The sequence below is a fragment of the Sarcophilus harrisii genome, chromosome 1 (genome assembly GCF_902635505.1).
Source record: "Sarcophilus harrisii chromosome 1, mSarHar1.11, whole genome shotgun sequence".
NCBI lineage: Eukaryota > Metazoa > Chordata > Mammalia > Dasyuromorphia > Dasyuridae > Sarcophilus > Sarcophilus harrisii.
The window spans coordinates 61,216,937-61,231,216 of NC_045426.1; the positions used below are offsets into that span (position 1 = coordinate 61,216,937).

Here is a 14,280-nt window from a genome sequence, read left to right on the forward strand (position 1 = left end):
TTTCTGTATATCTCAGCAAGGTGTCATAATATCTGATCTCCTTAATTAAATAATTGTCAATTTAGAACATGATATTTTTATCTTTTCCAGATTTTTTAATGTCTTTTTCTTTTACTTTTTTCCCTCCTTTGGTGGAACTCATAACTCTATCCTGAGAGTTCTCTGGAAGTACCCCCGTGATTGAAACTGTTTCTATTCTGTACATCCTCTTCCCTTTAAGGAATACAAATTAAGCTGCTATCACAATCCCATGCAGGCCACCGAGCTCTCTCTCTCTCTCTCCCACTCTCTCACTCTCTCTCTCTCCCACACTCTTTTTGTTCTCTTTCTGTCTCTCTGTCTTTGTCTTTGTGTGTGTGAGAGAGAGAGAAAGACAGAGACAGACAGACAGACCGAGACACACACACACACACACACACACACACACACACACACAGAGATAGTGAGAGAGAGAGAGAGAGAGAGAGAAAGAGAGAGAGAGAGAGAGAGAGAGAGAGAGAGAGAGAGAGAGAGAGAGAGAAGAGAGAGAGAGAGAGAAGAGAGAGAGAGAGAGAGAGAGAGAGAGAGAGAGAGAGAGAGAGAGAGAGAGAAAGAGAGTAGTCTGTTGGCTGGCCTTCATCTTGTGAGTCTCTCAGCTTGGTAGCAGTTGGCTCCCCTGGGTTTTTCCCTGCATGACTGTTTTGTTTGTGATGTGAATTGGTGTTGTATTCAGGGTTTAAATAACAATGGTAACAGAAGAATTAATAAAAGCCTAGTTGATACTGGAATTTGCCTGTGAGAAGGCAATCCTACAGTGCTGATTTAGTTTGGATATTGATTGATAAGTAAAATTTACTATATTTACTGTTATGGGTGATTACATGTGGGACTGCAGTTTGGGGGAAAAGGAACTTGAATTTGGTGTTCTTAAATCCGGGAAAGAGAGGGTAAAAACCTAAGGGGGAAAGTGAGAGGAAGGGGGCTCACTGTAATGAGTCCAGTGATCTCACCTAGACCAAGTTTTTTTTTGTTGTTGTTGTTGTTTGTTTGTTTAGTTTCTTTTGATTCCAAGTCCTGGTGAAGATCGGTTCCCTTGATATAAAGACTTAGATGCTATAACAATGATTTCCACCAAACCACTACCTATATTCTTTAGTGGGACTGTAATATAATGGAATGAGCTATAGTTTGTGATATAAGTTGGGACTGGGAAATGTTTAGGTAACCTAGAATCTGATGTTCTCTTAGACTTTTGAACTTTTCTAGGGTGATTATAGAGAAAGGGTGTTGATAGATATTGGCGCAACCACACTTAAATAGTGCCTTTTTCAGAGTTAGTTTGAAAAATCCCAGCAGAACCACAGAATTTCAAAATATTTGAAACAGATCCCAGTAGACATCTAACCTAACCTAGCTTATATCCAATTTTTTAAAAAATGCTACTGTTTACTTGACAAGTAAATCATCCAATCTTTGCTTAAAGAACTTCACTGAAGAGAAACTTCCTTCTACAACATACCTCAAAATGGTCATCCATCTTTTACCCTGAAGCTCTCTAATCTCTTCTCCCCTCCTTTCTGCTTCCTAGGAAGCTCATTCCACTTTTGGGTACCACTTATTGTCAGGAAATTTTACCTTATATTAACCCTAAGTTTTTTCTTTTTGTAATTTCTGTTCTGTACTTTTTGTAATTCTCTTTGGAGACAAGTCAACCACGCGACAGCCTTTCAAGGATTTGAAGACTTAGAAAGTCCAGAGAGTTTTGTTGGTTGAAGGAGTCCTGACTCTAAATTCACAGCTTCCCAGAGGCTTTTTCAGCCTCAGGCATATAGTTTTACTTCTGTCCATGAATAGCAATCACTATCAGGAGTAGGAACACATCACCTAACGATATGTAGGACAAAAACAAAGAGTCCAAGTGTTGGGACTAGGAAGACAAATAGACAATTCTGGACCTAAAAGAAGAGATTTTAGGGGCAAAATTCAGGAGGATAAATTCTGTTAGACTCAGACTTGGAGGTATGTTCTGCATTTGTTTATTTAAGATTCTGGTTCAATGGAAAGAGCATTGGTTTTAGAGTTAGAGGACATGGATTCAAATTTTGCCTCTGGCAATATAATACTACCTGTGTGTCCTTGGAACTACTCTTTTTTGGAGTCTCAGTTTCCTCATCTGTAGTATGAGGAGATGTGTTAAACTAAGTAGTTCTTGAGGCATTTTTCAGCCAAGGTCCAAGATCTCATCTCCCATCAGAACAAGAACAATTTGTTCTAATTTCTTTTATCCTCCTACTCCCATTTATTACCTCCTAAAGCTATACCCATAGCAGTTTGTCCATTATTCCTATTCCCGTCTACTCATAACTGTGTACACATATGTACACTCAAACATAAAATGGATGCCAGGTGGATATGGTGCTGGTTTTTCATATCTCCTCACCATTATATTTAATAGAAATCCTACTACCTCAGCACCTGTGAATTAAGAAGAATCAAACAAATTCTGAAATGAAACTTTATCAACTACTTGCCCTGAGGATATGGCCCTTCTCTATGTTTGCTTTTGAGATTTGTGACAGAATAGAAACATGTTTGATGGCTGGATCCTAATCTCCTAACACTTCGGACTATACATGGCCTTGTCCCCAGGTGTCTAAATTTTTTGGAAAGATATTCAGAAGGCTGGTGGATAGCTTACATAAGCTTTTAGGGGGATGCCTTAGGAAGGAAGATAACATAAAAGATGATGGGATCAGATGAATATATCAGAGAAAATCCTAGTAATCATCTCTTTCCTGTCCCAAAAAGGATGATGATCAATTAATCAACAAGCTTATTTTGAGTAGGCACTTATGCTTATGCACTGGTCTAGTATAGTTAAGTGTGTGTGTGTGTGTGTGTGTGTGTGTGTGTGTGTGTGTGTATGTGTATGTGTGGAGAGAGAGAGAGAGAGAGAGTTCATCCACTGATACATTTGGAGGTTTGGCTAGGAACTTTTGAATCTTAATGTCATAATCGTTAAAAGGTCCACCTGAGGTCATATCCAGCATTCTGAAAAACCTGTCCACAGATGAACTCTTAAAATCCCAGAGAATCAGATATAGCAAAATGATATGATCTACCCAAGATCCCATAAAGATCAAATTTGAATCCCATACCTGTAATTCCAAATACAACCTGATTTCCATTTTGCTAATTGTCTTGGTTTTGTTTTATTCAGAGTATTTCTATTCTGTCATCTTCCTTTTCTAACATTCCTGACATAGTGTTATATGCTTAATGTTTATTCATTTAAACTTAATTTCTGGAATCCATTTATTCTTTTGCCAAGGATGTGTTGGGAAAATTTGACTTTTCTCCTTAATGTCTAGTTCAGAAATTAGAGATATTTCCTCAAATATCCAATTCTCTCTTCCCTGTGCTAATGTATTATTGCATCTTCTTATCACTCATGACTTTATTTCAACCCTTTTTGAAGCTATAGCTAACCTCTTGGAGGTAATGTATTCTCTAAGTATTCCCATTCTGCATTGTATTTCCTTTTACTGTAAATCTTTAAGGAGATGTTATAGTCATTGATGTGGATGTTCCATCCATAACTGTGGGTCACAATTCCACTTTAACTTAAACAGCTAGTCTTGGAGAGTCACTATTGGAAGAAGAGACAAGAAGAAAGGTAAGATCATTGCAACGAAACCTTGTTGTTGATAAACCTTTGCTAACATAGTTTAAGAAAACAGGCCCAGCATTGAATTTCCATTTCTCAGTAGGACTTTCCAGAACTTATACTCCACAGGCATAGCTTTTGAGAGTCCAGAGTTATGCCAAAACAAGGATCTGGAAATAGAAATTAATAGAAGATTATTTCCTTCTATTTATTCTAAAACTACTTCCTACCTTCTCTCCAGTAGGGCCCTTCTAGTTTGAATATTCCCTAAATTCCCTCCCTATCTATCCCACCTTGATCATGTTCCTCTCTTAGGATATAAAATATTATCAAGAAAGTTTAGTACCTCTGTTGTAAGTGCTGCTGAGTGCTTTTCAGAGACACTTTCCACCTTTGGTGTCTACCTGATCCATTTCTATCCTGTGACTCCAAGAAGCTGTAGCAAGGCAGCAGTCACACCCCAACATAGATAGACTAAAACAGGTTGAAGGTAACTGAGGGGTTTCAAGATCATCAGTGAGTTAGGGAAGTTTCTACCTCAAACATGTGAATACTTCCCCTAGTGGAATAGGCAGATGAGAAGAATTTGTTCCAATAGCCATGAAGGCAGCTGAAATAGGCACAGCAGAGCACATAGAGCTTCATTATTCATCATAGATCCCAAGGTCATTCACCGCATTTTGAGCTATCACCCTTTACCTTGATTCTGCCTGCCACTGATTAGGATGCTGAAAAAGAGAGTTGAGATTGATGACTTCATGTAATCCTACCTCACTTAAATCCAATTAATGCAAGAATCAAAAGATATCACTCATACCACTTTACCATTTTTACTTGTCTCAAAATCCTGTGGTAACAGGCAAGTGATGAAACAGCAGCTACGGATACACTGGGAGTTGTATTCACAATTCTTCAACTCAGGTGACCCAGACCATGGGGTCATCTTCTCGCTGGAAGCAACAGTAGGATTTGGCAGCCTCCCATGTGTCTGAGCAGCCTTTTTAAAGGACTGCATTGCTCACCTCCTGGTATGAGGAAGGAGCTAGAAAAGTTGCCCTAAAATTGTCTGGTTAACCAACTTTGGCCTGTTTATCATGGCAGGCAGGGAATCCCACCCTGTCATTGAAACACACCAAAAAAATACCAAGACTTCTGCAAAGAAGTACATGTATATAGGTACATGTAATGTGTCTATACTTACAAGCAATATAAAGTCTAGTATAACTGAAAGATGACAGCTCTTAAGAGAAAATTAGCAAATAATGCATTCAAATAGTAGATAGCACTGAGTAAACCAAGGCTGACAGATAAAGTCCAGCTTACTGAAGTCAGAGCTGGACACATATTTTTTTTGAGTGGCTACAGTGAAGTGGAGTACCATGAAGCTGCTACAAGTTTTGCAATCAAAACTAATTTAGTCAACAAGCTTGTATGCTTGTCAAAAGGAGTGAATGACAGGCTCATGACAATGTGATTACCACTTTCAGGAAAACAGCATTCTCCCATTGTCAGTGCCTCTGATCCCACCATGACAAACCTTGATGAAGTGAAAGAAAAATTATATGAAGACCTAGAGATCCTCATCATCAATATTCTAAAAGAGGACAAACTTATAATTCTGGGTGACTTTAATGCTGGAGTAGGCACAGACTATCAAACATGTCAGGGAGTCCTTGGGAGAAATGGAATCAGAAACAACAAAATCAGTGCTCACTCACTACCTAAGACTTGTGCATCTCATGACTATTACCAACACTAGCTTACATTTACCTAAATGCAATACAAGTTTGTGTTTTATCCTTGCAGCAAACATAAGTATTTAATAAACTATATGATTATAAGGAGAAGAGACAGACAAGATATGAGAGTGACACAGACAATGTGTGGCACAGAGTGCTGGACTGATCATAGATTTATCCTGTGTAAGCTAAATATTCATTTTCAACAAAAGCAGTGACCACAAAGCAAAATGATTACCAGTAGACTCAATGTCAATAGATTAGAACATCTCTGCTAACTTGAAGGGAAGGTTGTGGAAACAGTGGAGCAGAAAAAGAGTGAGAAGCTTTCACAGATTTGGTGTATAGTGCTACATTTGTTTATCTGGATCAGAACACTGGCAAACATCAAGACTGGTTTGACGAAAATGATGAAATTCAGAAGCTGCTTAATGAAAAATGAGAACTCCAAAGAAATTACCAGCAGAATAGTTCATCCATTTCTAAGAAGGTAGTATTTATCTCTTGTCAAAAGTAAAGTACAAGTGAGACTTAGAAAGATGCAGGATTCTTGGCTCAGTAAGAAGGCAGATGAAACTCAGTTTAATGTTGATAATAACAATGCAAAGTACTTTTATGATGCCCTGCAGGCTATTTATGGGTCAAAGATATATGGCACATCTCAACTACTTAGTGCTGATGGAGCTGCATTGATTAATGATAAGGACATGAAATTGGGAAATGGGTTGACACTTCCATAATGCTCTTAACCAGACCATAATTAAATCAATGCTGAAGCCATTGACCATTTACCTCAGATTGAAGTCAATATCTCAACAAATTTCCAATTGCAGAAGAAATTTTGAATGCCATTAGGCTCCTCTCCTATGACAAAGTACCTGGTGATGCTGTTCCAGCTGAGATTTATAAGGATAGCTCATATAAAAATCACTAAAATCTTCTAGATTATATGGCAAGAGGTTATCCCTAGTGAGCTCAAAGGTGCCTCCATTTTACATCTCTATAAAAGGTAAAGGAAATAGATTGTCCTATGACAGTCACAAATGGGTCTTTCAGTCACTGTTGGCAAGATTCTTCCTAGAGTCCTCTTTAATAGACTGATCCTTTACCTGGAAAGTGGTTAACTACCTGAGAGCCAGCGAAGCTTCAAAAACGGTTAAAGAATGGTCAGTACCACGTTTGTTGCCTGACAATTCTAGGAGAAATGCCAGAAGCAGATCATACACAATGTTTGTAGATCTGAGAAATGCCCTTGATACTGTCAGTCATGAGGGCTTATGGAAAATTGTGACAAAATTTTATTGTTCAAAGAAGTTCATCAGTATTATGCATTAATTTTCATGATGCCATGTTTGCCCAGATTGTAGATAATGGATTATATTCTTGCACTTCAACAGTCACCAAATGGAGTGCATGCTCCTCTGCTTTTAGCTTGGCAGCCATATGTCAAACACTTTCAGGGAGAAGGAACAGGGCATCATGGTCAGCTATCACACTGGTGGTAAATCATTCAACTTCAAAAGGCTACAAGCCAAGACTAAAGTGAAGGGAGTCTTGATAAATGATTTCTTTGTTTGCAAATGATTGTGCACTTAATGCAGATTCTGAAGCTGAGATGCAACAAAATATGGATTGATTGTTTGCTACTTGTACTAATTTTGGCCCAACAATTAACAGCAAGAAAACACAGGTGTTTCTTATCAGTTAGCATCACACCATCCATATGTGGATCCATTGGTTACAGTAAATGGAGAAGTTTTGAATGTTGTGGATAAGTTTTCCTTGGTAATATACTTTCCGGGAGGGGGTGTTACACATTAATAATGAAGTTCATACTTGCACTCTCAGAGCTAGTTCAGTGTTTGAGAAGCTCCAAAGGAAATTTTATTTTATTTTTTTGCTGAGGCAATTGGAGTTAAGTGACTTTCTCAGGGTCACAACAGTCAAAAAGTGTTAAGTGTCTGAGACCAAATTTAAAACTCAGATCCTCCCAACTGCAGGACTGGTGCTCTCTCCACCGGGTCACCTAAATGCCCCTGAAGGTCTTTAGAGCTATTGTGTTGACTTCATCGCTGGATGCCTATGAAATCGGGATCGTACACCAGCACCACTCCAGGAAACTGATTTGCTTCCTTTTGAATTATCAGGAAGCTTCTGAAGATGACCTGGCAGGATAAGGCACCAGCCACTGAGGACCTTTCTCAAACTAAACTGCCAAGTATCCAAACTCTATTGTAGAGTGTAACTCTGATGGGCTGACTATGGTGTTTGGATGCCAAATGTATATTTGCTTAAAAGACTGTTTTCCTAAAACTCACACAAGACAAGCACTCACATTGTGGTCAGAAAAAAGAGTGATGCAAGGACACTCTCAAGGTCTCTCAAGAACTCTAGAATAGATTGCATGACATGGGAGACACTGACACCCAGCATAGCATGCCTTCAATGGACAAGGTGCTATACTCTAGGAACAAAGCAGAATTGAAAAGACTTCAAAGACATATACAAGAAGTGTAAATTTAGGAAGTGCACCTCAAATGTCCACATGGACTATTTGTGAATCTGTGGTAGAGCATTCTGAGTTTATATTGATCTGATCAGCCACAGGCAGACGCACTGTAACTTGATTCTAATATAGTGATGTCATTTTAGTCCTCTTCAAGAATGAAGGATAGCAATCAATATTCACTGTCAGAAATGCTTTCCATTCACAATTTAGGGTATCACTTATGTACTGCTGGTTCCCAAATATGCAGCATGTTACAAAAGGCTGTAATTGAGCTATTAAAGATTAAAATGTCAATAAAACTTTTAAGTTTTTTTTTTGAGTCATTGTTGTTTTTGAGTCATTTTCAGAAATGTTCAACTCTTCCTGACTCCATTTGAGGTTTTCTTGGCAGAGATACTGGAGTGGGTTTTGCCATTTCCTTCTCCAGATGATTTTACAGATGAGGAAACTGAGGCAAACAGAGTTAAGTAACTTCCCCAGGGTCACACAGCTACTAAGTGTCTGAAGCCAGATTTGAGTTTAGGAAGATGTCTTCCTCACTTCAGACCTGAAATGTTATCCATTGTATTCTTACTTGCTAATATGGACCTTCTCCTGTGGCCAAGACAATTTCTTCTCCCTCTTGAACACACTAAGTTCATGTTACCTCTGTACTTTTGCTCATGCTGTTCCTCCTACCCATAAGGCCTTCCCTTTCCCCCTAATAATTCAGATATTTTGCATCTCCTCAATCCTACCTATTCCCAAGAAATTTTTGCAAACTTGACTAATCCCCAATCCATAGCAATGTTTCCTCTTATGTTGGATTCCCTCCACGTTTAAATATCATATTTATGTAGTTTCTCTTATGAGTAAGATGCCTTAAATTTGTTTTCCAACTATTCCATCATCTGAACTTGATGTCTATAGGATAGTAGTTATGGGAGGGAGAGGACTTGGAATAGGATCCTGGATCTGAACTGTGTCACCTGAGGCTGGTATTTAACCTCTTTGGACTTCCATCTCATCTCTACATGAGGAAGATCTCTTTAGTCCTTTTCTAGCTCTAAATCCTGTGAGCTCTTGAGTAAAATATATCTCTTTTATCCATTATCAAATGAAACTCTCCTCTTCCTGTTTCATTAATGATTGGGACTACAAGTGTCCATACCTTAGGAGTCTAGATTTAGAACTGGAGGGTGCCTTAGAACTGATATTGTCTAAACTTGTTATCCTAGAGAAGAGGAAGTTGAGACATGGAGAAGGGAGATGACTATTTCTGAAATACTCCAGGCTCTTCTGCTCCAGTCTTCCTCCTGGTACTTTGTCTTGACATAAAGATGACCTTGAACTTTAGAAGGATATGCTGTCATAAATAATGCTCTGGTAGGTCCACTACATTGGAAAGGTTCAGAGGGCAGCCCTGGTAATTAACTGTGATTGTTGACAGGATCAGCCTAGTGCAATGTTGAGAGGTTCATCACCAGAAGATCCACCACCATGATGGTTTGTTTTTGACCACAGCAATTCCTGAAGACTGTCTTATAGCATATGGAGTAGTTGCACTTTGTGTCAGTGTAAGGAGTGCTCACTGTGATGATGTCCATGTCTTTCTGAAGAGTTAAAGTAATTATGGATCCTTACCTCTTCCTTTCTATAAGTTCTTCATGATAATGTGAACAGGAAGGAGAATCCTAAATTGGGCACCCAGGACTGGCTATGTTCATCTTTCTCCTAATTTTCTTGGATAAATAACCTATGGCAGTGTCTATGCTAGATCTGAATCCTGGTCTTTCTGATTCTAGGCCCAGTGCTGCCTCACCTAGCTGCTACCTCAAAGGTTATCTGATATCCAGCACCCTCATTTTATACCAGGAAACATACCCAGGGAATTCAGTGATTTTCCTGAGGTCATACAGGTTGGGAATGTAGGTAGTGAGAGTCAAACTCAGGTGTTATGACCCAATACTCTATTGTGCCACATTAGGTACCAGAGATGATGGAGTGTGGATGGCACTTATGTAGCACAAAATTTAGAGCAGAAAGAGGTCCTAGAAATCATTTATGCCAAATACCCATATTATAGATCAAACTTCTTAAACTATAGGTCACAACCCCAGGTGGAATTATGTGAATATGGGGGTCATAAAATTATGTTTTTTATCAGCAAATGTTTGATTGATATAACTATTTTATATACTTATATACCTGGGGTCTTGTAAAAATTTGTAAAAATGATTGAGAGTAGAAAAAGTTTAAAAAGCCTTGGTATAGGTAACACTGAGACTTTTATCTGAAACCTTCCCACTTGTCAGGCCCTTTATCTTCTCTCTCCCTTATCCCCTTCACTTTCACTTGTAGTATGCTGCTCTGTACTGCTCTTGGTAAACTTTGAGGGCAGGAAATTTCTCTACTTTGTTTTTGTATTCCTAAAGTCTTAAATAGTACCTTGCACTAAGTAAATGTGTTTGCTAAATCTGATGGGGTAGGAGGATGGTACCAAAATGCTGAACCCCCAAAATATTTGGGATTCTATGACTTTCCCCATACAGTCCACCAAATGTTGGGGGGCAAGATTTTGAACACGCAAAATATATTGGGATTTCAGGCCAATATCATGAGGTGTCTCAAAAGAATTTGTAGATTTAGACCATTTCCAGATCAAGAGGCAAAGATATTATCTCATTGCTGACAACGAGCTAATTTCCCAAAAGGAGAGTTTTGGAGAGCACAAATGGAAAGACACAATAGCAAGGTGGAAGATGGCATAACAAGGGGGAAGATGCCATTGAGACAGCTAAGTACTAATGAACTAGCTATAACAAGAGAAGGGACACCATAAGGCAGGTAAAGTTCCTAGAGAATTTGCTGCCAGAACGAGGGCATTTCCTAATGTGCCTGAGATTGTGATGCTTAGTGGTAAGAAAAGTGAGTTTAGGAGAAAAATAACCTCAGAGGTTGATATCATAACTTGGCCTTCTGATTGGATAGAGTAACTGTGGGGGTCATGATAATTTTGTCAATGCCAGGAATTACAAGATGATCCCATCAGTGCTCTTTCCTACTTGCCTTAGGGAATAACTGTGAGAATTCAGCTAAGTAAGGCCCCCTCCAACAGAGGCTTATTTAAATTCCATTTAAATTCAAGAAAAGCCTTCTCCTATCAATGTGCTTCTCTAGACTCACCTAGACACTGGGTTGCTAGCAGAGACATGGCCTTTTGCTGGGGTCTTATTGACTCCATCAAATTCAACTAAATAGATCAGAGGAGGATGAAGCAAAGGCTTCATAGAGGAGATGGTGTTTGAGCTGGACACACACACAGAGAGACACAGGGGTAAAGTAGACTGGGAGAAGGGAATAGCAGGAGAAAAGATAGGGAAATTAATGCTGCATTCAGCACATGATGAGGAGTCCAAGGTGGTAGGAACATGGTGTATCTGTGGGGCAACAGTGAGTGATGAGATTTAAATGTTCAGTCACAGCCAAGCTGGGAAGTATGAGCTTGATTCTTATAGATAATGGGGAGGCCTAGAATATATTTGAACAGGAGAGTGACATGATCAAAATGTCACTCCATGTTAAAATGAACTTAGAAGCAGGTTTAGAATGCATTGGAAAGGAAGAGATTGGAATAGGGAAAACAAGATTAGGAAGCTACTGTAGTTATCTAAATGAGAACTAATGACAGCTTGAACTGACATGGGAGCAGGGAACAAGGCAGGGTCATAAGGGATGTTGTGAAAATGTAATTTTTAGCATTTGGCCATGATTAGATGTGGAGAGTCAAGAATAAAAGATAATTCCCAGAATCTGAGGCTGGAAAGTTAGAGATCCCATCTAGAAAATAGTAAAGTCAGGAAGAAAAACAGGTTTGAGGGAGAACATGAAGAGCTTGGTTTTGGACCCAATGAATCTGAAGTACAAGTGGTACTCCTCAGTGAAGATCCCTGGCAGGCATTTAGAAACTTGGGACTGGATCCTAAGAGAGAATGTATGGTTTCTTTATGGACCCTGTCCCAGAAGGTCTGTGATGAGGCAGTGATGTAAGCTAACAATTGATATTTTTAAAGGATCTGGGCTTCTTGTTTTTGTTTGTTTTGCAATTAAGCTAATGTAATTGGCTAGTCTCAGATGGAGTCTAATATCAGCTTTGGGTTGTGTGTGTGTGTGTGTGTGTGTGTGTGTGTGTATGTGTTTCTTGAACATATCATCAGCTCTCATGCCCTTGAGTAACCTAAAAATCTACTTATTCTTGAGTCTGATCAACCCCTGACCATCCAATCCAACACCTGGAAAAAATGAATTGTGCCTTTCTGAGTCATTGTTATTTGAATAGGAAGAGAATATACTCTCTCCCCACTCCCCAAAGACCCACTTTCCTCCTCGGTGAAATGAGGGACTTGAATTCAATGACTCCTGAATATCCAAACCCACTCTAAATCTTCTGCTTTAAAAATCTATATAAATTCTGTAGCATCAGAAGAGTAGGCTCTTCTCATCTCAGAGCAATGCCTTGGCCAGATCCAGGCACCCAGCGGTCATTTGGTGAATATTGGAGATGCATTTCTACATGAAAATAGTTGATCTATCAACTCCTTTCCCTCATAATGGGCAATCCTCTTACCTCACTTCCTGCACTTTGCTATTTCCTAGGAGGACAATTTGCAAAGAAAAACATTCTTTTGGGATGAGGGAGATGAATTTGGAAGAGAGTCAGGTTTGAATGCTGGTTCTGATATTTGCTATCTCTGTGATCCTGAAATTCTTAGGGGTCTCAGTTTTCTCATTTGTCAAATGAGGGGGTTAAGTTCAATGATCTTTGAAGTTCCCAGATAGCTCTGTATTCATGATCCTATTTCATGGGAGTGAGGCCATTTGGAAATTTTTTGTAACTCTTCCAGAATCCTTAGGGATACATCTAGATGGAACTTCAGAGCCTGAGTAGTTTGGGTAGACCTCACTTTAGAGAATTCTGCCATGTCAAATCAACAGTTACAAATCAGGTAAATTGAAGGGGGGAAAGCAATATTTTTATCCCCAAAGGAACCATCCAACTTGCTAAGTAAACATTCTGGATGTGACATCTTTACATAGGCAGTTCTTCCAAAGCATTTGGAGTATAGTTCATTTTATAAAAATTCAATTTACATTTATGCCCATGTGGAACACTGCTGTTGTAAACCATCCCTTGGCAGTCGGCAGAATTCCTTCCTCACTAGGCTGAATCTGGGAAGAAATTAGTTCATAGTCTATAAGCATTCATCAAGCACTGAGCATGCTCCTTGTTTCTGTCTCTTTCTCCAGTGGTCCTTTGTAGTGGCAACCATCACGGAGATTCCACCCGTCATCTGTCTTCCTAATTTCCTGGTGCAGAGACATGTTCTTAGGCCACTAAGGACCCAGACAGGAGGAACCATTATGGTAAGATCAACTGTGCCCTCTCTTCCTTCTCATAGGTGGTAGTGGTGTTGGCTAGGGGCCCAGTGATGAGGAGAAAGATGGTGCTAGAAAGACAAGGCAGATGTCACTTGAACTTCCCTTTTATTTTCAGCTCTTGGGCTACTTGGGACCAAAGCACAGATCCCTTGTTTCCCCAATGTCTGGTGTGAAGTCTTGAACTATTTGTCCATGAGGCATGAAGGCAAGCAGACGAGTTCCTGCTGTGCTGTATCAGCAGGTCTGAGCAGCTGTGTGACATCATTTTTGGCCCATTGAGAAGAAAGGTAGATACCTAATAGGAAACAACTAGAATTTCGAAAGTATTAGAACCTGAAAGCTCCTTAAGGAATAAATGACCATACTGGTCTTTTTGTGTATAAGAGGAGAGTCAAAAGCCCATTGTCAATTATACTTAAGTTGAATGAGCTTCTTCAGAAGGTAATGAGTTCCTTGTCTCTGGAGGTCTCTTCAACAGTAGGCTGAAGAACAAGCTGTGAGGGATATGATAGGAATTCCTGCTGTAGGCTTGGATTGCATTAGATGACCAGCTGTGGTATACTGGAAAGTCTCTGCAATCAGAGAACCTAGAATCATATCTCCCCTCTGGCACTTGTGAGTCACCTCTGTGAATCTGGGCAAATCTCTGAACCTCTTAGTCTCAGTTTTCTCACCTGTAACAGAAATAAAACCAAATGACTTTTGAGGTCCTTTCCAGTGCATATCTGTGAGCCTATAAGCCTTTCTGGTCTAGAGATTCTAGGTATGGATGGTTCTCATCTATCTCTGAGTTTGTGGCCATCTCAGAAAATATTTTGGATACCTGGAAATGCGTGTGTTCCTTTTGGGACAGATGGATTTGTCAAGCTGAACACCTACTCCCTCCTCAGCCTTATGTTCAAGGGAAGACATATTGCTTATTCTCAAAAAACTTAGAGGAAGATAAAGTAAATCTATAAGAAATAATT

The 14,280-nt window shown here is 39.4% G+C and overlaps 1 protein-coding gene across 2 annotated transcripts in view; it reads left to right on the forward strand.

The window, feature by feature from the left end:
- HDAC11 (histone deacetylase 11) overlaps positions 1-14,280 on the forward strand; it is a 41,246-nt gene that overhangs the window by 11,225 nt on the left and 15,741 nt on the right. For both annotated transcript variants that reach the window (XM_003762518.4, XM_031956690.1), the window contains one exon: positions 13,181-13,297. In XM_003762518.4, coding sequence (XP_003762566.1) covers positions 13,181-13,297 — 117 coding nt within the window. The remainder of the gene's footprint in view (positions 1-13,180; positions 13,298-14,280) is intronic.